The sequence below is a fragment of the Protomyctophum parallelum genome, assembly GCF_964188405.1.
Source record: "Protomyctophum parallelum genome assembly, chromosome: 11".
In the NCBI taxonomy this organism is placed as follows: domain Eukaryota; kingdom Metazoa; phylum Chordata; class Actinopteri; order Myctophiformes; family Myctophidae; genus Protomyctophum; species Protomyctophum parallelum.
The window spans coordinates 10,477,690-10,505,277 of record NC_139707.1 but is presented as its reverse complement, the minus strand read 5'-3'; the positions used below and the strand labels follow the sequence as shown (position 1 = coordinate 10,505,277).

The 27,588-nt window shown below is 43.8% G+C and overlaps 3 protein-coding genes across 3 annotated transcripts; all 3 read right to left on the bottom strand.

Annotated features, from left to right (window-relative positions):
* Positions 1 to 4,730: 4,730 nt before the first annotated feature.
* On the bottom strand, positions 4,731 to 5,543 carry LOC310866569 (GPN-loop GTPase 3-like; the record flags this gene model as incomplete). Its single annotated transcript, XM_083776216.1, has 1 exon — positions 4,731 to 5,543. The coding sequence occupies one exon, from the start codon at positions 5,541 to 5,543 to the stop codon at positions 4,731 to 4,733; it is 813 nt and encodes a 270-aa protein (XP_083632342.1).
* A 7,124-nt stretch (positions 5,544 to 12,667) lies between these two features.
* On the bottom strand, positions 12,668 to 17,860 carry LOC310866318 (titin-like). The gene is made up of 2 exons (XM_083775917.1): positions 17,732 to 17,860; positions 12,668 to 14,618 (listed from the first exon to the last, which is right to left on the bottom strand). The coding sequence occupies exon 2, from the start codon at positions 14,494 to 14,496 to the stop codon at positions 13,099 to 13,101; it is 1,398 nt and encodes a 465-aa protein (XP_083632043.1). The 5' UTR covers positions 14,497 to 14,618; positions 17,732 to 17,860; the 3' UTR covers positions 12,668 to 13,098.
* Positions 17,861 to 19,008: 1,148 nt separating this feature from the next.
* LOC310866586 (translationally-controlled tumor protein homolog) lies at positions 19,009 to 27,226 on the bottom strand. Its single transcript, XM_083776245.1, has 6 exons — positions 27,072 to 27,226; positions 24,884 to 24,951; positions 24,347 to 24,528; positions 22,048 to 22,153; positions 20,319 to 20,435; positions 19,009 to 19,652 (listed from the first exon to the last, which is right to left on the bottom strand). The coding sequence occupies exons 1-6, from the start codon at positions 27,097 to 27,099 to the stop codon at positions 19,650 to 19,652; spliced, it is 504 nt and encodes a 167-aa protein (XP_083632371.1). The 5' UTR covers positions 27,100 to 27,226; the 3' UTR covers positions 19,009 to 19,649.
* Between the last annotated feature and the right edge of the window lie 362 nt (positions 27,227 to 27,588).

Genomic DNA, 27,588 nt, shown 5'->3' with positions numbered 1-27,588 from the left:
CCAGTTGAAATAAGATTATTTTAGGGGGTCCCCAGTACCCATTTCAAATAGGATTATTTTAGGGGTCCCCAGTACCCAGTTCAAATAGGATTATTTTAGGGGGTCCACAGTACCCAGTTCAAATAGGATTATTTTAGGGGGTCCCCAGTTCAAATAGGATTATTTTAGGGGGTCCCCAGTTCAAATAGACTGTAGAAAGTAACAGTACAGTAAAGAACCTGGGGGTTATTATTGATTCTGAATTTAATTTTAATTCACACATTAATCATGTTACCAAGATTGCCTTTTTTCACCTTAGAAATATTGCACGAATCAGAGCCTATGTGTCCTTGGACGATGCAAAAACGCTAATCCACGCCTTTGTTTTTTCTCGGCTTGATTACTGCAATGCACTTTTTTCAGGACTGCCTAAGAAAACAACTGACAGATTACAACTTGTCCAAAATGCAACAGCCAGAGTTTTAACTAGAATTAAGATGAGAGAACATATTACTCCAGTTTTGGCATCACTGCACTGGCTTCCGGTTGTTTTTAGGATTGATTTTAAAATTATTTTACTTGTCTATAAAGCTCTCAATGGTCTCGCACCTTCCTACCTACATGCCTGCCTAAATATGCCCCTAAGGTCTTCCACTGCTGGCCTGCTCGCTTTGCCTAAAAAAATGGCAACAAATAAATATGGGGAAGCAGCTTTTTGCTTCTACGGGCCGTCGGCATGGAACAAGCTCCCACTGTACCTTCGTCAGGCAGCCTCTGTAGACATTTTTAAAGCTCAGCTCAAGACCCACTTCTACAACATTCATGTCCTCACTGTATTGCATTACTGCTTGTTTTTTGTCGTTGCCTTGCTTTTCTTTTATTCTCCATTGTTCTGTAAAGCACTTTGATCTGCATTTCATGTCATGAAAGGTGCTATACAAATAAAAAAATATTATTATTATTATTAAATAGGATTATTTTAGGGGGTCCCCAGTTCAAATAAGATTATTTTGGGGGTTCCTTATACCTTTACCTTTCTTATAAACAGTCGTTGATGATGAAGCCTTAATTGTGCATTTTGCGTTGAACTAATTTGTCTCTAAATCCATGTCGTTACACCTGCATCTCCACTAGCTAAAGACTAACCAGAAAATAGCTGATGTACAAGCTCACAAAGCGGCCCAGCACGACGCGTTGTGAGCTTGTAGAGCTGCTATTTTCGCAATTCTTTGTCCAAAAGTGCCCCTGCCTTCAGCTGATTTCAGCCCCTGCCGCTGTAATACTCTCTGCACATCCCTGCTGCATGGCACAGCATCTGTTCAGATGGGCAGTGGTTGGCTTGACTGACGGTTGCCCGGCTGCACATGGCAAGTAAATAAAATGTTCTGGGCATCCCGGAGTGGGGTCGTCCCTATGTTCCCTCAGCCCTATGTTCCCTCAGCCCTATGTTCTCCCATTCCAAAACAGACCCTATGTTCCCTCAGCCCTATGTTCCCTCAGCCATATGTTCCCCCATTCCAAAACAGACCCTATGTTCCCTCAGCCCTATGTTCCCTCAGCCCTATGTTCCCCCATTCCAAAACAGACCCTATGTTCCCTCAGCCCTATGTTCCCTCAGCCATATGTTCCCCCATTCCAAAACAGACCCTATGTTCCCTCAGCCCTATGTTCCCTCAATCCGATAAGTGTAATAAATGTAATAGTGTAATAAGTATAATAGTGTAATAGTGTAATAAGTATAATAGTGTATAGTGTAATACAGACAGCATTTTTTTCCCAATGAAATTGGCTGACAGCTTGTTTCGTCTCGTCATAATAATAGGTTCATAATAATTACTCAAATTAATTAACTTATAATTATATCGGTCGGCCTCATGGTGGCGCTATAACAGCCCACTTTACGTTTTGGCTTATAACTCTTGAACCATATCGTGTGTACGGTTGCAAGTTGGTCATCTCCGTCAACTTTTTGAAAGATTCTATAACCTGGATGTGGCAGAGCTTGCTATGACTCACGTAGTCCTGGGTGTCGCCTCTAGACGAGGCAGGTCACGTACATAGTAGGGATGCACCGAAAGGGAAATTCTTGGCCGAAACCGAATACCGAATATAGGAAACAGTTGGCCGAAAACCGAATACCGAATATCCGAATATGATTAATATTATACATCTTTTTTCCTACCATTGCTGTCATGGCCGTACCTTAAAGCTACCTGATTTATGGCAAAATAAATCGTTATGGCCAAACTTAACTTAAATAATAATCACTATTATGGGTTCATAAAACATTTATTCAGCCCTTTTGAATGCATTAATTGCATACACTATTCGGTGATATATTTTTATATATTTATATATTTTCTGCGGCCGAATATTCGGTGCATCACTAGTTAAAATAGTATGTTTATACAGAGTAAGTACAGAATAAATAATCTCTCAATCACTTAATGACTGTGACACAGTCCTGTATCTGAAAGGTCAGAAATGCAGTCCTTGCAACCACAATGTTTCCAGCCATACAGGTCTAGTCCAGAATGCCACTTAAGCACTATATACTTTGTTGTACAACAAATGTAAATGTAAATTTGAAAGATTTAGAAAGCTTTTGCCTATAATGCCATGTTGAAAGTGGTTATCACTTAACATACCTACACCCGCACAGTATCATTGGTATGAAGTGTAACTGAATATTGCTGTTTTAGTATCCTCACTTAACTCATTAACCTGAGTTTGATTCTACAAATGTTATGTTAACTTAAATAATAATCACTATTATGGGTCCATAAAACATTTATTCAGCTCTTTTGAATGCATTAATTGCATACACTATTCGGTGATATATTTTCTGCCTATTTGGGCCGAAACCGAATAGGCCGAAAATGCATTTTTAGCCATTTTCTGCCGAATATTGTCTGCGGCCGAATATTCTGTGCATCACTAGTACATAGACTTTTAGGTTGGGGTAACGTATGTGAGTTGACCCTGGTATACCTATAGGGCATACCCCGGAGCATTTAGGTGGACCAGGACTGTCAGCTCAGTTAGCCTTTGGAGCATATAAGGGCAAGAGGGCACGTACTGTGTCATGGCGCAAAAGGCCCATTCATAGTCGAATGAAACTGTGTGCCTGTGGCACCCAGGGGTCCCTGGAAGGGCCTCTGCTGTGCTGTGTTTATATGCTGGTAGAATCTAAAGCAGCAGCATCAAATATTTGCAAGAAAAACTAAATGGGTCAAAATGGGCAGATTGTTTTACAGCCCAAAACACGCCTTCATTGAGTTGAGTGACAGCTGACATGACAAGCCTCTGTTACGGCACTCCATTAGGACCCCAGAGAACCAATGGGGTAGAACACTCCTTATATTAGGACCCCAGAGAACCAATGGGGTAGAACACTCCTTATATTAGGACCCCAGAGAACCAATGGGGTAGAACACTTCTTATATTAGGACCCCAGAGAACCAATGGGGTAGACCACTCCTTATATTAGGACCCCAGAGAACCAATGGGGTAGAATACTCCTTATATTAGGACCCCAGAGAACCAATGGGGTAGAACAAACATTCCGTCCTCACTGCATTTTACACTTTGCTAGTGCAATTAATTCACAGTATAAAATGTAAACCTTCATAAAACTAAATTATTAAATAATTAAACAGACTCTCGGTAGACTGTAGACAACTTGACTGCGTGTACTGTACATGCGTTTGATTTGTGAGTTCTCTTGGCACAGTACCGTGCTTCTATGCAATGATTGGTATGAAAAACATCATTGAAGCTGAGAAGTGTCAGCTATGTGGTTGACACGCACTGTGAGAAGATGAGTTCAGATATGTACCAGTGCCACTGTCTGCTATTTTGTTTAAAGCTGCATTACACCTCAAGCAGACTGAAATTATTAACCCTTTTGGGTGTTATTTTGTCCATAAAGTGATGCTATTCTTGTGTGATCCTCAACACAGGATTTGATATATCCAGACTAAAATTATTAATATTGCCGCCACCACCAATAACCATGATAATACAGCAGCTATCTGCACCCGGGGAAATCACTTTGCCAGCTTGTGAATGTGATGGACATTTCCATTAATATTTTGTTTTTGCCACGGACATGCAAAACAAGTGATCAATGATATTACCAGAACACTAGGTTGATGAGACAAATATGCAATGGAAACATACCTGAGATTCAAAACAGATAATTAAGTACATGATGAGTGATTCATGAAGAAATGTCAGGATTTAAAGGAATGTTTCACTGCTCACTGTTTCACTGTGTTGTTGTGGAGCATTTGCTATAACAAAGTAGATAGACTAGACCCCATGCAGTAGTGTCATTGCTGTAACTTGGTATCTGTTTTGGAATGAGGGAACATAGGGCTGAAGGAACATAGGGCTGAGGGAACTTGGGTACGGTCCCAATTAAAGAACATTGAATGTAAAATAGTCTCTATCTAGTCCCTGATTATAAATTAATACAACCGTTTTTTTAGGATATGTCCATTGGGGGAAAACAAACGGCTATTGGGCTATTTATGAAGAACAATAATAATACATTTTTACAACTAACAGTTTAACTCATTCTGGTTTTTAAAAGTGACGGTCACCACCAGTTATTGATTAAGTGACAATTTTTACCTATCATTTATTACTATATATTTAGGGGGTCCGCGGCCAAAAGCGGGTTTAAATCCCCCTGGGATCACGGACCTCCAGATCCCCCCCCCCCCCCCCCCCCCCCCCCGAGGGGTCTAAACCTCCCTGGACTCCCGGACCTCCAGATCCTCCCCGTACTGAATCATCATGTCAACGTGTTGCAGCACGCCGTCGATCTCCTCCTCGTCTCGGTGGTCCAGCGTCAGGAACCTCACCATGGCGTAGTCGTCGATCAGTCCGCAGATGACCTCCGTCAGCCTCCGGAGCCTCTGGCCCCCCGCGGGGCCCTCCTGGCCGCGGAGCCCACCGGCGGCCATCATGGAGCCCGCGTCGGGCTCCAGCAGCCTCTCCACGCGGCGCCTGGCCCGCGGCTCCAGCAGGTCCATCTTGGTCAGCACGTTCACCTGGGGCAGCTCCAGGGATGCCATGGCGCTCAGCGCCGCCATGACGCCCGACACGAACTTGAAGGAGTCGGCCACGAACTGGGCGTCGACCAGGAAGACGGCACACACGCGGAACTCCCAGCGCTGCAGCTCTGCGACCAGGTTCCTCATGACGGGCAGGTGGGTGTACAGCTCCATCTGCCCGGGGCAGTCCAGGAGGAGGTAGTCGTCCTCCCCCTGGCCCAGGTTCTCCTCCAGCCAGGCCAGGTTGCGGCCCAGGTACTCCATGCAGAAGACCAGGCCCCCGTTGGGGCCGTAGCCTCCGCCGGCCTCCATCACGTCGTCCACGCTGATCAGCTCGCGGATGTCGGCCGCCAGCGGGTAGTCGAAGTGCTCGGCGGCGGGGTCCAGGTTGACCACCTGGACGTGGCGGCGGATGGCCTGGGCGTGGCGCGCCATGGTGGCGCAGTAGGTGCTCTTACCGCTGCCCGCCGGACCTATCACCAGCTGAGCGTAACGAGGCATCCTCTTCTGCACGTTTCCTCTTCCTCCTGTCTGCTGTGGCGGCGACGCTGATAATGAGATTGATTGGTTGATTGATTGATTGAATACTTTATTGGCAGAAATGCAAACAGTACAGAGTCTTGTTTCCGTTCAGACACACGCTCTACACACGCGATTCTACTGCTCTACACACGTTGGGACATCCCGCCGTTGTGTCGGGGCTCCCGTGCGGCTCTCCAACTTCATGCCGAGGCCAGTCTGTGACGTCGGTCGTCTGTGACGTATCTATGACGTCATCACGACTCCATGATGTCATCACGAGTGACGACTTTGGGTGACTCCAGGCATACGTGCACCATGCAGGTTTCAGCCTGATGTGATCGACCTTCACTGACTTCCCTCATTTATTTATTACGAGATTAACGTGAAACGTTTCAGAAAGCATAAAATGTGTCATCTCTGTCAGGCAGAAAGAAACCTTGTATTTCCATCGATTCATCTTCAACCGCTTATCCGTAGTTGGGTAATGGGGGGCAACAGCTCCACCAGAGAGCTCCAGACTTCCCTCTCCAGAGCAACATGAGTAACTTCCTCCTGGGGGATGCCGAGGCGTTCCAAGGCCAGTCTGGAGATGTAATCCCACCCAGCTGGTCCTTGGTCTGCCCCGGGGTCTCCTCCCAGTGGGACGTGCCTCGAGGACCTGACCTCCCTAGGGAGACGCCCGAGAGGCATCCTAACCAGATGCCTCGAGGACCTCCCTAAGGGAGACCCCCGAGAGGCATCCTAACCAGATACCGCGAACCCACCTAAGCTGGCTCCTTTCCAGGCAAAACCTTGTATTTTCATGTTTTTTTTGTCATACGGAAGTATGTTGTGACATTGTGATGTAACGGTGAATTGCATCACAAGCCCCAGGAGAGGGAAGTGGTTATTTTCAATCTGTCGTAATGGAAACTACCACTACTATTCTCTCACGTTTTCATCGTGACACATACGGTGGTATCTTATGGTGAAAACATTTACATATTGACGTACAATACCATAGTATACATAAATGTAAGGTTCCATTTAAAATAACAATGTTATTCAGGAGGTGCCTTGGATGAAAGGGTTAATGACAGGACTGACCTGAGATAAAACCAGACAGACAGACATGTATGTATGCATGCATACTGTACATGCATGCATGCATAGTTTGCATACAGGCATGCAGGGCTGCAGGCAGGCAGGCAGGCAGGACAGGACAGACAGGAATTACCTTCTGAGCATAGAAGCAAACCAAGAAAACATATCTGAGATACAAACACAAAAATCACACCTGTGTGAAGTGAGGGGCGCCCTTATCATCTTACAGCTATATGATTAGGTGATGTAATGATGATGTAAAACAAACATTAACATAAACATTAAACCTGTATACAATTCAGAAATACATTAATTAGGCACACACACACACACACACACACACACACACACGCACACACACACACACACACACACACACACACACACACGTGCAGAATGCCGCTGCTAGACTAATTACAAATACACACAGAAGGCCACATATTACCCCTGTGCTCGCTGCCTTACACTGGCTACCAATAGACAGAATTGTTTTTAAAATTGTATTCATTACTTATAAATCCCTCTTTGGGCTGGGTCCATTATATTTGACAGAGCTACTCCACCCCAGGGTAGCCTATATACAAGGCAACTTAGGTCTTCTGATAAAGGCCTTAATTATTATCATCCCTGCTACCAAGCTGAGAACAAAAGGTTATCGAGCCTTCTCAGCTATAGCACCTACACTCTGGAACGAGTTACCTCTGAATTAAAAAAAATGCAGAGTCAGTCGACACTTTTAAAAAGCTGCTTAAAACACACCTATATGGTAAATATGTTGGCCTAATATAGTGAGTATCTCTATTGAGTCTTGTTCTGCCTGTATATATTTTTCATGTATTCTGTTGCTCGTTTATTATAGTTATCACTGTTTTGCTGTTGACTGTGTTTTTCTTGTTTTATTTTTATTATGTGTACAGCACCTTGTAACGATTGTTTTGAAAGGCACTTTATAAATAAAATTACCGTACCTTACCTTACCTTCAATTTTAACCTTTAACCAAGGACGACCCATTTTAGACGACCAGCCCCACAATAACACTTAAGTGGAAGTGGGAGAGAAAAAACACACACCCAGGAAGTGTAGTTATACGTCTCAGATGCATACTGCAAGCATCAACTACAGAAACCTGCAAGACAATCTCCTTCTGCAGGAAACTTCAACCAACATTTGTCTGACTGATTCCGTACGTCAAGCCTTAAAGGTAAGAGCTTCTCTCTGTTTTAAATTTATGTCACTCACACCCTTTCTATAGTGATGCATAGCATACTAATTCAGTTTGTCAAAATCACTTAAAAACACAATTTATCCTGTCTTAAACATTGTTTATTGATTGATTGATTGCGATATGTATTAACAGTTTGCAGAATTACAGTACATTTCAAGCGCAACTCAATACAAAGACTGCTAACTGTTAGTGGACGACACAATAAAGCATTATTACACTTTTTTACAAGAGGGTCCACCTTGTTCAAATCATCAAGCATCTATTGTAATAGTAGTTTATGTGTCGTTTTATCATGACATACAGTATGGGCCATATTGCTCTATTGAAAAATGCACATATAAGTGAAAAAAGTGTAAAAGTAAAAATACAAAATAAAGTTTAGTTGACATTATGAAATAGAAAGTGAAAGTGTTGAAAGTGACAAGTTGACAGCCACACAGCTGTCCTGCAACAATTGACATGAGTACTATGCTGCCACCTAGAGGCCATTCAGCACAACGTTTAGATGACAGCAGCATAGAAAAACACAATGGCCCCTGTTGTTGGTTCCAAACATTTTCTATCTTAGCCAACATACCCACTGATGCACCCAGAGACTTTGGATGTACGCAGAATAAAGGAATCAATGTCCACAGTTTGAATGTCGTTTTGATTTGCATTTACTTCCATTAAAGTGCAGTGATAGTACAGTACATTACAAACAGCTCCTTCTGGCATTGTCTGTCCTGTGTTGTCTGTCTGGTGAAAACTGGTTTGTCCACCAGGTGCATGCCGCTCCCCAATCACCCAGGCCTACATATGCTCTCCATCAATCAATTAGGCCTGCCCCTGGTGTCCAAACAGTGATTCAATTACATAATAACCCATCAAACCAATACCCAATAATGCCAAATAATAACTATAACAATTGTGATGATAATAATAATAATAATAATAATAATAATAATAATAATAAATAGACATACAAAACAGTGAGGATGGCTTCTACAGCCCCTTTTTCACCAGGGTTACACCGGTTTGGTTATTTTTGTTCCTGCTTAATGTTCAACCAGTTCAGTTTCCACTGAAACATGACTTTGTTCAGAATCTAGAACGGAACCATGACGTTCTAGAACCAAAGTTTGTTTGGTGGAAAAGTGGCCAGTGTGGTCTTTTGGTGGTATAGAAGAATTTCAAATGCATTTAGTCATAGTTATGTGAACTTTATGAACTGTTAACATAACTACATGGACACAAAAAGACAATAACATTTTAATGCTAGTCATTAAGTACTAGTAATTTAATACTAGTCATGAAGTTTGGAATTGTAACAGCTGAAATCAATATTTTGTAACTTTCTTTCATCACAACAATACTAAATTCCTTCTTTGTTTGTCAGCCGTGCCTCATCCAGAGAAGACCATGGCTTCAACTCAGGTAGAGATATGTGATATTCAAGGTTTTCTGGACAAATATACACAAAATATAAGATCTATACCATGATCAAGTCTCATTGTTATGGTTGATATTGAGGGGGGGGGGGGAAACTCTACTCTTTTTGACAGCAGTCCTCTCTGAAAGTCTTGACGAGGAACAAGGTGAAACTGGTCGGGTGGCTCAGCACAGACTTCAAGATGATTCTGCAACACGTGCAGGGTGAGGAGCTGGTTGACAACAGAGCGTACCAGCGGCTGAAGAACACAGCGGCGCCAGAATTTGCCTGCATCGACCTCATCGACACGCTGATGAACAGAGGACAGGGAGCGTCATATGCCTTCCTTCAGCTCCTCAAAAATCCAGATGTTTACAGCCAGTACGATGAACAACTCAAGGAATGGATTTTTTCTCTTGAGTTGTTGCCACCAGCAGGTAGGCTAATGCCCGGTCCATCAAAACCACAATATGGATCACAGTATAAATAAAATAAGAGGTCAAATGGGTTGAGGGGACGTTCAGCGGCATTTGTAAACTATAACAGCTCAATGAAAAGGCTTTTAAATTCTCTGCTAAGCAGGAGCAGGACCAACTACACCACAGAACGCGAACGCCAGCCATTTTGTTGCAGGTACACACACACACACACACACACACACACACACACACACACACACACACACACACACACACATAGGGACGGATTAACCCCCATGAGGGCCCCTGGGCCGGTAATATTTGCAGGGCCCCCCATGTTTTTATCATCTTTTTAACCTAAATTTAACAAAATCAGCCAATGAAGGGCCCCAGAAGCCCTTTTCAGGGCGTCAAACCTAGTACCTCACGGTCCAATTTCCCCAAAGGGCCCCTGATAGCCAAGGGCCCCTGGGCCACGGCCCCACTGGCCCAATGGCTAATTTGTCCCTGCACACACACACACACACACACACACACACACACACAAACACACACACACACACACACTGCACAGTTCATTCACAATCTCTTTAGATGTCACACTTACAAGATTATATAGGCCTATAATCTTGTGTATACGTTTAATCAAAAGAAAATTATGTTGGCCATTTTCCATTTTCTTATTTCAGCTGTGTAACCCCCCCCCCCCCTGCTACAAAAACGTTTAAAAATACACTTATCACTAATCGTGATTGGCACTAAGTTATTAAGCTAAATCAGTATTATAAGTGTATCCAAAACCATGCATCCAGCTACTATTTTCAACTTTACTAATTCAACTGATTTTGCCCCCAAATCCAGTCTTAATTCATTTGAGGACGATGATGATGATGATGATGATGATGATGCAAATGCGTGATTTCCATGATTTCCACGTAGTACACTTCATTAAAACAGGATTTAGGTTCATAAAACTGCAACATTGTGTAAATATTCAATTCTTCTCTTCTCCGCAGTCCGAACTACACCACAGAGCACAAACACCAGCCATTCCGTAACAGGTACACACACACACACACACACACACACACACACACACACACACACACACACACACACACACACACACACACACACACACACACACACACACACACTATCCATTCTCTTCACAGTCCCGTTTATATTAGTAAATATATAATATATAAATTCCAATCTTATGATTTATTCATTCATGTTTTCTTCATTTGCTTTGAAGACTTGCAGCTGTTCTTCAAGGAGAACAAGACGGCGTTGGTGTCCAGGGTGAGGAACGTGGGGCCCATCGTGGACGACCTTCAGACCATCATGGGTGGCATCCACGACGAGATGGCCGCCAGAATCCACGCCGAACCCACCTCCCATAAGAGTGTGAGGAGCATCCTGGACGCCGTCACCTGCAGCAAGTCCCGAGAGGCCCTGTTCAACTCTCTGCTGGAGCACGAGGCCGGCGTCATGCACGACTTAGGCTACTGCAAAAAAGACTCACACATGTAGTCACACTCTGTAGATGTCCCTGGGGGACAGCCCTGTTTTTAACAAAAATAGCGAAAATAGTAGATCTGCTATTTTATAGGAAACCATCTGTAGAAAATAGTCTATTTACATAGACATTTACATATAGACATAGATGTCCACCTGTGTTAACTTTTTCTGGTTAGAGGACTATGAAAAACTTGAAGTTTGCTTTAGGAAAGGTATTTTTGCTTTAGCAGATTTCTTATGTAAAGCGTGGGGAAAAAGGCAGAATGTTTTGTTTGTGTGGGAAAATAAACAGTTTACACTTAGGGACTGATCGTTATTTATCAAAGGTTGGTATGGTGCAAAAAGGGGGGGGGGGGGTCATTAAACTATTTTTTGAGCCTGAGGGGGGGATATGTTTATTTTTATTTTGGCTTGGGGGAGGTTGTACAACTTTATTTAGCTGAATTTTGTATTTAAAAAAGGTTTTGATTCTCGGTAGATTACATGTTTTACCTTATATTTTCTTTTGTGTGTTTGCTGTTGTATTGTTTATTTCTGTTTTTTGTGCAGTCTGTGTATTTATTTCTTTACTGCACAGCTGCCCCCCTTTGCCAACTTGTAGACTTATGTACTGTACTTTAGGAACTTTTAATCTTTTAAACCAATGTCCTCTTATGTTCCTTGTGTATAAGGAGAGTTGGGCTGTTGATTTATGGTACAAACCAAAACTAAGAACATATCGTCTTATTAAAAATAATTATGGCCCTGATCCTTATGTTACACAAAATATATCCAAAGGTCAGAGATCTTTTTGTGCACAGCTGCATTCATGGACCTAACCATTAGCTTTAGAAATGGGTAGATTCATTGGTATTGGTGTGTCTAGTGTGTGATTTGAAAGAAATTTAAATTCATTTTTTGTTTTACTGCCCATTATATGAAGAATTAAGACATGTATTATTTTGTAAAATGATAACCATCTGTGTTAACTTTTTCTGGTTAGAGGATTGTGAAAAACTTTGCTTTAAGAAAGGTATTTTTGCTTTAGCATATTTCTTATGTAAAGCTTGGGGAAAAAGGCAGAATGTGTTGTTTGTGTGGAGAAAAAAAACAGTTTACACTTTAAAATGAACATGTTTTTTGTGCAGCTCATCCATGTAACTTGACATGAATTGAATCGGTTTTCTTTTTGTCCAAATCATCCATACTGCCAGGATTATTTAGCTTGTAAAAAGGTCCACCATGGTAAATAAATAAAACCAAAGATACATCCTTCCTTGTACGGACTATTTATCTCGGGGTAATACAATTCAGGTATGAAGCAGAGGGCCGCATAAAATCTGTCAGGCCGCACTTTGGACACACTTGCTCTATAGACCGATTCACAGAGGGTTTCCTGGGTGCGGCCATTACTGAGGTGTACCATTAAGTGCAAGCAGCACTGATTAGCTACACCTGGTCTACAGAGCACCTGCTCCATGTATTACACCTCAGTAATGGCCGCGCCCAGGGCACCCCTCTGTGAATCGGTCTATATCAGTGGTGCCCAGAAGGTAGATCTACAAGCAGATCACAAAGGCTTTGCAGGTAGACCACATGACATGGGCAAAATATATATATCATTAAAAACAACTACTTGAATTAAGGTGACTGATTGATTAAAAGAGCCTTTCAGCTCAAACACACAATACAAATACAAAGTCATATACAAATAACTACGAATTCCATTTTCCTCTCTCTATTTCCCATTCCAAGTGTGTTTGTCTTATAGTATGTACCGCCAGTGCAGCTGTTTTCAGCAATGGGATAAAACTTTTTTGGGTGAGTAGATCTTGTTGAGCTGGTCATTGTGAAAGTAGCTCTCAAGTCAAAAAAGTGTGGGCACCCCTGCTCTATATGAAGGTCTTGGAGGAGTAGCCGGCCTTGAAGTGAGAGTTGTGGTAGTGGTCGACTCTGTTCATTTCAGGGACGTATGCCTTTGCAGCTTCCTCGTCCTTGCGGCGAGAAGATGAGAAGCTGGTGAACTCTCCTCTGGTCACGTCCAGGGTGCCGTAGTCCGAGGCCTCTCCCTTGGCGTTGGTGCATGTGCAGCGGTAGGTGCCGCTGTCCTCTGCTTGGCAGTCCAGGATAGCGATGGTCAAGACCCCGGTCATGTTGGTGAAGACGTATTTGCTGCTCTCGGTGATCTGAACGCCGTTGTGGCGCCAGGTGATCTCTCCGTCGGGCCTGGCCCGAACGTTCAGCGTGAATTTGGTGTCCTGGCTGGTCGGCACGCGGTGGGAGCGCATTCTGACGGTGACACGGGGAGCGTGGTCCAGGCTGAAGGGTGTCTGGGTGACCTCCTGGTATGACCTCTCTGTCTCCAGGGCGGACCTCCTGGCCTCGGGAGGAGAAGACGTGCTGTCAAAGTGCTGGGCAGAGCCCTCGAACCTGGAGGAGGAGGAGCGAGAGGACCTCTCCACGGACCTGACGGGGCTGGGGGAGCGGGCGCGGGCTCTCTCGGGGGTGGGTGACCTCCTCACCGTTTCCTCCACCTCCACAGGAGGCCGGGCACGCGGCGCTCTGATCAGCTCCGAGACCGGAAGCATCAGCTCGATGTACGTCGGCGACAGGGACCTCCTTCTCCCCGTGAGCTGAGACACAGTATGTTTCTTCTTGGTCGTCTCCGTGACCTCCTCGACCGCCTGCCTTCTTCTCTCCACCTTCTCTGCCTGGCGGTGCACGGCGGTGCGCTCGTAGCGGCCGACGGGAGAGGCAGAGAAGAAGCCCAGAGGCTCCAGCTCGTCCTCAGAGTCAGGAGACGGGGAGCGGCGGGCGTGTCTGACCGTCTCCAGATCGTCCAGGCTGGCGTTGGGGACGCGCCACCTGGGCCCGTACTGCTCCGTGATCCTGGGCGGTAGCGGCACCACGTAGGTCTGCCCCAGCCCGCCCAGAGGGACGCGCCGCCTGGGTCTCTTCTGCACCACGGTCCTCTCCGTCCTCGCGGGAAGCTCGTAGTGCTGGTCTCTCAGCGTCTTGTACCACTTCCGGTCCGACAGAGGCACAAAGTGTCTGATGGTCTTGTCTTCGCCCAGCGCCCTGGGGTCATGCACCACGGGCTCGGGGACCTCGTAAGGCATGAAGATCCTGGTCTTCTCCTCTGTCTCCGGTTTCTTCTTCTCCGTGATGTCGAACTCTCCCTTCACGTTCCTGGTGCTCCACGGAGGCTTGTAGAGCTCCGCGGCTCGGTCCAGCGCAGCCTGGGCCGTGGGGGTCAGCGGGAACGGCTCCACACACTGCAGCAGCGCCATCTTTGTTTTAAGTCTGGTTTCTCTGTCTCCTCTCTCTTCTACTGTCTCCTGGAGGGAGCGAGGTCGTCCACTCTTCTTCTCTCTCCTGGTATCAGCAGCTCCTCGGAGACACGGAGTCACAACTGAACACAAACAAAGACAACATGAAAACGACCTGTCGTTGTGACCGGTGGTGGAAAACGTACTCAAATGTTTTACGTATCGATGCTGCGATATAGAAAACAAAAAGGAATTCAAAATGTACCCCAGTAAAAGTACAAAAGTAGTGGCATGAAAATGTAAAAGTACTTATTACGCAGAATGTCCTATTTCAGTGTTCAAAACGTATAAAACAAATCATTTGAAAATAGCCCACAAGCTCACAACACGTCGCAAAGCGACACACTGTGAGCTTGTAGATCAGTTATTTTCAAAATAGATGAGGTAGGCTATATAAAGATAGTGTGTACAGTACTTGAGTACATTAATTATATTAAGTTACTTTATACCACTGTGACATAATTATGTCTCATCTGGTCGTCATAAGACAGAAACAATGTTAGACAGCCTGTGGGGTTTCCCTGCATCGATTTATTGCCCACAAAGCGAAACAAACAATTAAAGCATAATGTGATCCTTTGTTAGATTTCCTTCCTATTAAAGCCAATATATTTTCACTTTGTTTGCGTTTGGGAGCCTATACAAGCTGTTTTAGAGATTACAATGAAACAAAATAAAAACTGGTTGAGCTTGTTGTCTGAAGGTTTTCATGATTCTGAATCCATTCCAAGCATTAGTTTTGCACAAAAAAACACTCCTTGGGCTAAAAGTGACGGCATTATTTTCCTTGAGTTATTCTGAATTCGGTAACTTTAAGTAGCTATACATCCCGCTGCGAATATCTCCTGTGGCGCGGAAGCCGTTAAGTATTTTTAATCTTTGTTTGACCGATTTGGTCGCTTTATTTCTTCTTGTTTGTTTACCGTTTATTGTACCGCCTCCCAGTGTGCGGTTGGCTTGTGCGGCTACGTCCCTGCCTCTGATCTGCTCTGTCATAGCTATAGCGCCACTAGCTAGCCAGATAGGCGGTACAATGAGGTGTCAATAAACAAGGAAGGAAGAGATTAATCCAAGCTTCCAAATCGGGCAAACATAGATTAAAAATACTTAACGGCTTCCGCGCCACAGGAGATATTCGCAGCGGCATGTATGGGTACTTATACTAAACATATTCAGAAAGCCTCACAAGGAAAAACGTCGTCACAGAGCGCGGCCAGGAGCTAAACATGTTGTTTATGTTTAAGAATGGCCTGTGTACCAGGGGCCTGTTTCACGAAACTTGGATTAACTAATCCAGGATTTAGGCCAAAGCCAGGCTTTTTAAATCCTGATCTTTACAGCCTGGTTTATTCCGTTCCACTAAAGCCAAGCGAGGCTCAGAATTGGTGGATTTGGCGAGCCGGGATCAGCAAGCCTGGCTTAATAGACAGTCTGGCTTTTTGTCTCTAGACCCATTCTGTAGAACACAGATTTACTGATCCTTCTTCTTCATGGGGTATTAAGGCAGTTTGCATCCTTAATAGTTGCATTACAGCCCCCTTCTGTATATCTCATTATCTTTACTAATCTATTCAAGACTTACTGATACAAGGACTTAAGCTTCTAAAATAAATACTGCTGCTGTAATTAAAGAGAGAACATACTCTCAATAGTGGATAGACTGAATGATTAACTACCCCAAAAATATAGTTTACATTTTACCACTACTATTAACTTAAAACAGAATTCTTAATATTGTAAGCATAATGATATTGTCGCATTGTGATATTTGGCCATAACTCCCTCCTCTGAGGGAGCTACCTTTGGGGAAGGGGGTTGTTGTCAAGACAGGGGCCAGACTGGTGAGGGTCATGGGAGCATGCCAAAGTTTGTGCTATTGCCATTGAGAATGCATTGGGCGTTTAAGTTAAATAACTCAGAAACTACAAAACATTTCAAAGTAAAAAGTTCCAGCATGTGTCTCCACAGTAAGCTGAATTTTACAAAGTGTGAATGGAGTTTCTAGGTGAAAGTGATTTTTTGAAGTGCCACTATCTGCCTATAAATGTCTCAAATTTGAAAGCACTATATTTCTAAAACTATGAAACATTTCAAAGATTCCTTTTCAGGCACACATGTCCACCGTAGGATGAACCTAAATAGGTTTGAATGGGGTTTCTAGGTTTAAGTATGTAGGACTAGTAGTGGGTGAAACGTTACAATGGTAATATGTTGTAAAACAATGAGTAATGGTAATATTTAGTGGTTTTCACTTTTACAAATAATAATAATAATAATAATATAATATAATAATTCTTCTTAACCGTGCACTGCACTTGCACGACAGCAAACCTATTCATGGGGAACATTCACCAAAAGCAGCTGATCTACAAGCTCACAAGCTGTCATGATGTTGTGCAGCCTATTTATTTTGGTTATTTGATTTTATATAGTGCTTAAATTAGTCCTTTAATGCAGACTGATACAAATAAGGCAACATAAACCCATAATAATTTAATAAATCTGGAAAACATCATTGGTTTGTGATCAGTTTGACTGCTTAATGAACAGTAAAGACATCAGGATTAGGTTAAACCTGGCTGTTAGCCTGGTCCGGAGCAGGCTAAATCCAAAGCATTAGTTTCCATGGTAACTTATGTAGCATCACTTTCATGAAACCGAATCAAGCCTCAACATATCCAGGTTAACTGGTTAAATTAATCTGGCAAGATCAACCAGCTTTCATGAAACTGGTTAAGCACTGATCCAGGATATATTAAGCCAGGATATGTGTTAAAGCCCGGCTTAATCTCTAATCCAAGTTTCGTGAAATAGGCCCCAGGTGGCATGGTAGTAGTGCAACAGGACCCCATGGACTGGGTCGAACAAAATGTCAGAAACTTCAGTACCATTGGGTTCTGCTTGGAGGGCTAGCCATAGCCCATAGGATGTTAATGGTAGGGTCACAAGAAACCCCTATAAAATAAATTGCCCAATAGTGACAGCCGGTCAGCAAGTGGATTCATGAATGTATGTATATAGACAATATTTTAGGACAATAAAGAATACTATAGACCTAATGTCCCACCCCATAACCCCGGCTATAGAGAAACATGAAACAGTCTAAATCAAATGTAACACATCCGGCTGTAAATGCACATGTTGCTCTTGTGAGAGCGAGAGCTGTCTCGAGTAATACATGTTAATTTAAACTCACCCAGTATTTGTGTAGTGTGGAAAGAAAGTTTCTGTGTATTCCTTAATTCAGACTAGTACAACTTCACCAATCTGCGCAGGGAGCCGGTTACTGGCTGGTAGTGGTAGTACTGTCCTGTCTGTGTCACAGATCCGTTTACTGCCTGGTAGTTATACATACTGGTACCAAAGAGCAGGTTATTTCTGGCAGCACTGGTACCAGAGCAGCCCGACAGCTGATTACATTTGGGGCGTGTGACATCAGATGGGTCAAGTGTCATTTAAAGGGGTATATACACTGAGAACTGTGAGCGTGTCTCTAAAAACAGAAATTTCGTTCAATGGCTTATATTCAGGTCAATAGGGTAGGGATGAAGCTCTATAACAGATACCCCGAAAAAAATCTGATAAGCTTGAGTACCCGTTATCAATAAGCGTTGGGCTTATCAAGCTTATTGAGCATAGTGGAACGGGACGACCCGAGGCGAATATATATATATATATATTCAGGTCCAATTCCTCATGGGGGCTGAGATCAATTGTCCATTTCCTCATGGGGGCTAAGGCTAGCCTGGGTAAACCCACTCCCCCTGCTGGACAACATTTCAGAATGCAAATTTGGCGAGGGGGGAGGGGTTTACCCAGGCTAGGCCAAGGCCCCCGGCACACTGACTCTACGTCACGGATAGCGGTATAGTGGCCCGGTCATGTTTAAACAAGACAAGAGGCAATCAAGAAACAAATGCTGTCCGGGTAAACACAATTATGGCGGTACAAATTCTCTTTATTATTTTATTGGTAAAAAAGTCAATTGGCTTCCGTCTGTTAGAAAAGTACTGTATTTGAAGGCCCTAGTTAAAGATACTGGTTCTGTTCAGAATTTATTGTCTTTCCACAAAATAGAAAATGCTCGATAGTGGGCTCGATAAGAACCCGGCTCGATAAGGTGCTCGTTGTGAATACAAATTTACGAGCTCCATCCCTACTCATACCATTTTGGTACAAACTAAACTTTTTCACCCATTCAGGACTGGTTGGGAACCCATTTTTATACTTTAGCTATTGAAAAATAGCAGATCTACAAGCTTGCACCGAGTGCCGCACTACGAAACTGAAAGAAAAATATATACATACGATAGGGGTCCGCGACCAAATAACGAAAATTCTGGGGGTCCTTGACATTAAATAATTTTAGAACCACCAATATAGAAACAAAATGTTTTGATCTGGTTCTCGAGTGAGACAGTGGCTTCTCCACGGCTGTTCGAACACCACATGATCTAAAACAAAAAACAGAAATTGATGTTTCACCAGGTTTTTATTGTCACAACTGAAAAGAGGAACAGCGTTCATTCATATTTCCATGCTAGATGGTAGAGATCAGAAATAATGCGACCACAAACCCAGCAGAAGGGAGGCCTGAGAGAGAGAACTGACCCACCCACGGCTAAAAACACTTGACAGGAGGTTCTAAAACAACTTCCTGGATCACCATTGAATTAATTAGTGCAAGGCTTCATTTGAGTTTAACTTTCAAACTTTCCTAGCTGCCTTTTTTTTCTTTTCTTTTTACTTCAATTTGGGATAATACCTGGCACTTGGCCAACATTGGGGGTAAACCTAACCACTGCAAAAGTGAAAAGAAAAAAAATTAAAAAAGAAAAGAGCTACGTTATTATTTTAAAAATGGCATTGGGTAAACCTGTTCAGTCACATATTCAACGCTAAACACTTTGGGGTGGTCTGGGGGGGGGGGGGCTGTTTCTGGAGGACCAAAAAAGAATCAAATCAATGTGGATGAATATGTAAATGATGTGGAGGAGAGGAGAGTCCAGGCATGTCGTCAGAGAGCAGGTGGCTTCATGTCGCTCTGTGTGTTCTTCTCCAAGTCCTTTCAGAAGCAGCAAGACAATCAAGAAAGCAGATGGAGTTCCAGGTCATTACTGTGGGGGGAGAGAAGACAGGGACACGAAGCTTGGTTAAGTCAACGTTTTAGTGAACTCTCATCTAGCGACCCATTTCTGGAGGGAAATAATTTGGCACGAATAGCATATCTACAAGGCAGCATGCGATGCACCGTGAGCTTGTAGATCAGCCATGTCCGGTAAAGAGATTTGGTGCAGAGGGAAAAATGCCTCCGAAAAGAGCCCTGGCGTGCTTTTTTAAGACCCTTGGGGGACACTATTAAACTAAGTATATTGGCATTAAATGGTACAACCCTTTTTTAAATAAATATAAACTCAATCCAGAGACTTTAGGATTGAGTTTACATTTTTCTCGTCAAACTGAGAACTGAGCAGAAACGCTACATCTTCAGTGAGGGATACTGGGTTTTACCAGAAACGCTACATCTTCAGTGTACTGGGATAGTGGGTTTTTACCAGAAACGCTACATCTTCAGTGTACTGGGATACTGGGTTTTACCAGAAACGCTACATCTTCAGTGAGGGATACTGGGTTTTACCAGAAACGCTACATCTTCAGTGATGGATACTGGGTTTTACCAGAAACGCCACATCTTCAGTGAGGGATACTGGGTTTTTACCAGAAACGCCACAACTTCAGTGAGGGATACTGGGTTTTAGGACCAGGGGTTTTGCAGGACTTACACATTTCTCCTGCTCGAGGCCGTCTTTGAAGAAGATCATGAACGGTGTGATTCCGTCCTCACGGAAGTCCAGCATCCCCACCAGACCGTCTGCGTTCATCGACTCTCCTGTGTAGAACTGAACACACACAAACACATTATACCAGACAGTCTGTGTTCATGTACTCTCCTGTGCAACTAAAAAACGGAACAGTCTTTTGCGTCACTACGCCCAAAAAATAGTTCCATGTGATAGAGGGGTCAAAGTTGAACGAAAGTTGCGCTAATATTTTAGAAATAGGTCAACAATACAAATGATGTCAGTTTTGTGGATTAATTTACTTTTACTGCGTGGTCCACCTGTGCCCTCCACAAAATGACCGGAGCTACTTAATATTGACCAAAACCAGAGCAGAACTCCCACCACGGGACTCGGGAAATCAATTAATACAGTTGCAACCACTATATTAATGGGTTACATCAACTTTAATGAGTCTTGAAAAGTAAGAGGTTTCGGCTAGCCGAGACGTGTGGAACGGCTGTTGACTTGTAAGACAGATAATCAGGAAGTTGACATTTCTGTAACTGGTCATTTTCTTCAGCTCTGTGTGACAAATGAGTGTAAGAGAAAGAGATACATGAACGGAATCCGTATTGGAAGCCATTTCCATTGTCTGGAGCCTCCATTCTTAAAAATGACACAAAGCCAAGCCTTTTGTCCTCAACTGGGACAGGTTCATGTTCCCACACGTCATCCATTTCCCCGCCCTGAACACCGTGGAGCCTTTAACCCATTTAGGCCCGATGTCAAAATAAAAAAAGGCTTCTAAATTCTGACAGTTTTCTGAAATACCTATGTTGCTGTATCAGTGGTGCTCAATATTTCATGTCAAGGACCCCAAAAAGTATATGTAATTGGCCACCGACCCCACATCTGAAAATATGTTGTTCCAGTGACCTCCCCTGTAACAATATATATTCAAAGATTTCAGGCACAATTTCACGATTTTTCAAAAATAGCAGACCTACAAGTTGTAGACACCACTCGGTGGCACGCTATGAGCTTGTAGATCTATTTTTCAATAGCCAAATTATAACATAATGTTAACACCAAATGGGGTTCCCGCCCAAAATGGGTTAATGACTCATACAAGCAGCCCGTCAGGAATCCTATGAGTAATGTATCCTCATGTACAGCATTGAGCGTTTCGCAACTGGAACCGACTCAGACAATAAGACAGAAAATACTTGTTTGTTTTGGGCGGGGTCAGCCATCGTAGACACACGGTGACAAATTCTTCCGGTAATTAAAAACACATGGGCAAGAAGATTCCATGCGCACAAGGGAGGTTAAACTAGTTCACTAACTCACTGGATTATCAACATGGTTGGAAAAAAAGAGAAAATAATCTGAAAAGGTGCGATAGGTTGTAGCAATTACGGCACAAAGCTAATCTTCTCCCGGGCATAAAGTTAGTCACGACAGGGAAGAGACTAATGGCGAGTTGACGCAAAGACACAGTGTACCTTTCATCGCCAGCGACGTCTGAAGCTGCTGAAAAAGCTACAAACTGAAGGCGAGCTGGCTTCAACTTCCAGCTGTAACTGCTCGTTCGAGCTTGTAGATCTGCATTTTCTTATCGTGAAAGTGTGTGCAAATGTTTGAATGTGTATCCTTTCCCAACAAATGTTTTTAACTCAAACCGTGTATACACTTCCTCGGCATAACTGGTGTTAATGTGTCAGCTCACCTGGTAGTTCTTGAAGTTCCCCAGGATCTTCTTCACCTCCAGCTGAGCGCCCTCCATGAACGGACTCACTCGCTCTGGGTCGCTCTCCAACAGCCTCCCCTTCACCCTGGAGACACACACACACACACACACATTAGACCTACAGCCTCCCCTTGACCCTGGAGACACACATTAGACCCCATTTCCACGAGAACGGTGTTCATAGGTGTCTGAATGAACAACCTACTACTAGGGGGATGCCATGCTGTGTGTCGTAGGCTCAATCATCAGTTTGTCACATTCAGTAGATCCCGTGATCTTGTGGCCAGATGTAATTTACTGGAGTCTAGTAGGACTATAATAAATAAATCGAAAGAAAGCAGCAAATGAAAACAAAAGATGCAACACTCACCTTTTAGGTGAGTGTCATAAAACCAAAGGCGGTGGTGAAAGGCCTCAATCACACATTGATAACGGACACATGTTCTGTCTCTGTTCTAGGGGGCAGAGCAGCTCACAATTCATTTTCAATGGGAGTCGCATGATTTTGACAGCAGCTTTGCTCCATGGGGGGGGGGGGGGGGTTGGAACAGAGCAAGGCTGTTTCGTCAAAACCATGTGACTCCCATTGAAAATGAATTGCGAGCTGCTCTGCCCCGCCCGCCCCCTACTGCCCGTTTCAAATGTGTGACTGAGGTCAAAGAGTGCTTGAGATGCAAAGTGCCTCATGAGGCTGTGATCTACATCTGCCCACAGAAACATAATAAGTACAATTTGTACTTTAGGTGACTGAGCACTAAAGTAGGAGTGACTATCGAGCAGCTCTCAAATGTCTGGAGGGGGTTTTGCTGACTTTGATCAGTCACTCTGATTGATTGATGCATTTATTAACAGTTTGCCGAATGGGTACATTTCACATGAAAGCACAACTCCATGCAAAAACGGTTACTGTGGACGACGCTCTGATAAAGCATTACACTTGTTTACAACAGCCCTGGGTCCACCCTGTTCAATTAATCAGAACATTTAGAGACGTACAAATGTACACTTCATGTCTTAATGGCCGTTGGTAGGGCATTCCACATTTTGGTGGACAGGATCAAAATTTATTTAGTCCCTTGTTTGTGCCGAATCTGGGTTGCACATGGTTTGTTGAGCTCCATCTGGTGTTGTGGGTGTGAACTTTGACATTGAGGAAGTATTTAGACAGGTACATGGGTATCTTAGTGAAGTATTTAGACAGGTACATGTTATCTTGGTGAAGTATTTAGACAGGTACATGGGTATCTTAGTGAAGTATTTAGACAGGTACATGTTATCTTAGTGAAGTATTTAGACAGGTACATGGGTATCTTAGTGAAGTATTTAGACGAACAATAGCAGACTTAAGTGACGTGCTATGAGCTTGTAGACAGTAGATCTGCTATTTTTCAATAGCTAAAGTATAGCATAATGCTTAAAAGACCAAAAGGGATTCCCGCCCAGAATGGGTTCAACGCAGCAGATGAACCAACAGACCTCACTAGCAGGCATGTCACGGCGAGTTGTGTGACTGCCATGTGACTGGCTGCAGCAGGTGGAGTGGCTCTGCGTCTGTGACGAGGGGGTCGGTGGCGTGATCCTTTATGGCCAATCAGGACAAAATATAATATATATATTTTTGTGTGTGGCATACGTCTTTTGACAGACTAGGGGTTGGAACATGCAGCCATCGAGCCCAACCCAGTAGCCACTTTAGAGTGGAACCACACAAAGCCACTGCATGTCACATGTCATGTCAGACATTACCATTACTAACCCTATACCCCAAACCTAAACATAACCGCAACCATGATCCCCATCTGAAAATATGTTGTTCCAGGGACCCACCAGAAGCAAACTTCGCTCTGAAATAATATATGTGGCGAAGATTTGCACCACATTGTCACGATTAAAAAAAAATACCAATCTACAAGTTCGTAGCGCGGCACTCGGTGCCGCGCTATGAGCTTGTAGATCTGCTATTTTTCAATGGCTAAAGTATAACATAGGCTAATGGTTAAAACACAAAAGGGTACAGAATGGGTTGAGCATCAGGTTATACTAGCCATTGCAATATAGGACAGGGGCCAGTCATTCTGTCGTCGACACAGCGCACGCAAAATAAATATTGTCCACTAGTCCCTCCCTAACATTTTAGTCTAGTTTCTATTTGTTGTCAAAATTGTCAATATATTTAGTCTTAGTCATCGTAGATTAGTTCATTTAGTTTTAGTCAGTGGAAAAAGAAAAAAAAAGTAGTCGACGAACATCTTTCGTCACAACCCTGCTCTGTACTCACGACTTCATGTAATCCTTGATGTAAGCGATGAAGCTGGTCTTGTTGAAGCCCGTCTCCACCAGCTTGTGGTTGAGGATGATGTCGACGCCCGACACTGTGGTGCCCTCCAGGTCCTCACTCGCCTCCTCCGCCGACTCGTTGGCTCCCAAGAGCTCGATGTTGTCTTCCGACCGGCTGATCATCTGGACAGACAGACAGACAAGTCAGACAAGACAGACGCATTAGAGACGGGACCGTACCACCAGTGAGGGGGGGGGGGGGGGGGGGGGGGTGTACAAATATGTTCGTACTTAGCAGAGAAATAATTTCTAAAGTAATCAATAAATAGTCTATACTCTTTTTCCAAGTGTCTGTTTTTCACTACTGAATGGAGTACAAAGCCATTCAGTATTGAGTACAATCACAATAGAAGGCGTTGAGTGATTCCCATGCAAACCAATCACAATGCAAGGTGTTGTCGAGTGATTTCCATGCAAACCAATCACAGCGTTTGGTTCAAACCGGACACAGATTTAATCGACTGCGTCGTTTACACACCTTTCCCTCCACTTCCAGGATGATTCCGTTGTCTTTGATCTTGTAGATGTCCGAGAACATCTCGTCACCTGGGGAGACAAACGAAGTCAAAGGGTTTAGAACAGTTTCCCCAGCCTGGAGGGTGACAGTGGGCGGCCTGCGCAGAATTGGAAAAATAAAGATTATATGTGACCAGATTTGACTGAGAGCCTGCCATCACGCAAAATCCAGCTTTTCACCAGATAAAAACTTTATTTTAAATGAGTTAATAGCACAGGCAGTCTGAAATAAGTGTCAGAGCTGAAATCGACATGTAAATATGAAATAACATGTAGCTAGGTGTAATTCTAGAGAGCACAGAAGTGAACCTTTCAAGCCTGTTTTCTCAACTCGCTGTTTTCTGCAAGACATTACTCTATAAGCCATATCTCCAAAACTGGTAGGTCAAACTGAACAACCAATGTCAATTTGAAGCTATGATTCCTTGCTTTCATAAAACATGACAAAACGAAAATTAAAAGAAAAATCCAATGGCAGTCGCTCAGTCAAATTTAGTCACATTACATACGATCTTTCTGAATAGAAATTCTCGTTAAACCTTGAAAACAATTAAATCAAACCTGCGTGAAGTCTATTTAAATGAATTGGCAGCCTGCCAACGAGCCGTATACAATATACACTAAAGAATGGCCCAAAGCTACATAAAGGTACAAGTGTACATAAACATTACAGAGACTTTAGCTGTCACTGTAGAATAATTTAAAACAGTTGTCATGTTGCACACATGCCTAACACAGGTCGTATTTGCGCCGTCCTCGTTGAAAACAATGCATTTCAAACTCCAGCTTGTCCCATTCAGGCTGCATGAGCAGCTCAGTTTTCTGCCCTCTCAATGTCGTTAACTCTGTCTTACTCTATGGCTCTGCTGTAGCCCAGCAGTTTTTAACACAACTACATAATTAAAAAGAAGAAAAAAAAAGAAAACGCTGTAGTTTAACGGAGGCCTCCATTTTGTTACAAACTTTAACAGCATAGCTAGAAAACTAGTGTAGGCTTCAGATTGCAAGAGCAATCCCGGGCATAGCCCTCTCGGACGCTACACCAATGGTTCTCAAACTTTTTCATGTCAAGGACCCCCAAATTGACACTCATGATCAGCCCGCGGACCCCCCAAAAGAAAACATATGCCAGGGACCCCCCACATAAGAGAAGATTTGTACGGCTCTAGCAGTGATTATCAATCTCAACCAGCGTCATTTAATTAATGGCATTTCTATCTCTGGGACCCCCAATTTATATTGCAAAATCAAAGTTAATTTAACTCAGAGTTACAGACCTATAAGGGTCCATCACACACACACACACACACACACACACACACACACAGCTAGCGCCGCTATAATACATGGTGTTGTTGCCGCTAGCCTAGCGGCCGGCTAACCGCTAACGGTCCGTTACAATATTATACAGAAACGAGACGATAAAACCACTTCTAAACAACTACTACCGCTCGGTTTGATCGACGTTTTGAAACGTCATTATTCAAAAAAAAAAAGTGCTTGAATTATCGTCGGGTGTTTTTTTTCCTTTTCTTTTAGGCCACGCCACGATGGGGGGGGGGGGGGGGGTGGGGGGGGCACGCCACGCCAAGCTGTGAATCATTGCCGGAAAATAAAGAAAAGAGGTTTACTTTACGGTACAGTCCGTCGTACGACGGTGTGGCGCAACATGGGATGCCAGATCTACAAGCTCTAGGCACTAGGCGGACGGGGCCGCGCTGTGGGCTTGTAGATCTGCGCCGCCCCGCCGCCTCGTCACGCCGCCGTTTTTTTCCCCCATTCTACATAGTTAGCTTGTTAAAGCTAAAGCTAACGGTTAGCCTCGTTTAGCTTCTTTAAAACATCAACCAAACACAAAGCAGAAACATCTAGTTACAGGGTAAAACTACACACGTTCTGTCGTCCACAAGAACAACAAAAAGGACACAACTGTCGGCACTAAAGACGCGACGAAAAGTACAATGAAAAAAATATATAGATTTATAGATGTTGATGTTGTCGTTTAAATGCCGCCCCAATGTGGCCCACCGGCTCTCCGTCATCATGCTATCATCATGACAGCAACAAATACACACAATACTTCCTTCACCTCCTCCTCATTAAATTAAAACGACGTATATGTAATAATAGTGTAAAGAGCGGCTCCGTACCGGTGATGATGTCCTTGTAGATGATCATTTTGAGGTGTTTCTTGGGGGGGGTTCGGGGCGGCAGAGACAGTGGATCAGTCCTAACGGGACGAGACGAAGAGGCGAAAAGACCGATCCGGGCCTCCGGCACCACGATTTACCTCAAACACTGACACCACGTGACCTGGCGCCGCCGTAACGTCACGCTGCTGCTGCTGCTGCTGCTGCCTGGGCCTGGTGGTGGCGCAGTGGTGGTGCTTCTCAACCGGTGGTCCGCGGACCAACCCGGTGGTCGCTGAGGGGCTTCCAGGTGGTCTCTCCACCATGATGCAGCTGAATGATGGAGAGTTGGTAACCAAATGAACCCCCCCCCCAGGGTTCCTTGAGGGAGTTCCAGGGGTCCCCAGATAAATGATAGTTTGGAACCAAATGGACCCTTATGGGTGATGGGTCTGTAACTCAGAGAGTGTACAAAAGGGAACTATTTGGTTCCATTTGTACACTCTCAGAGTGAAATTAACATTGATTACATTATAAA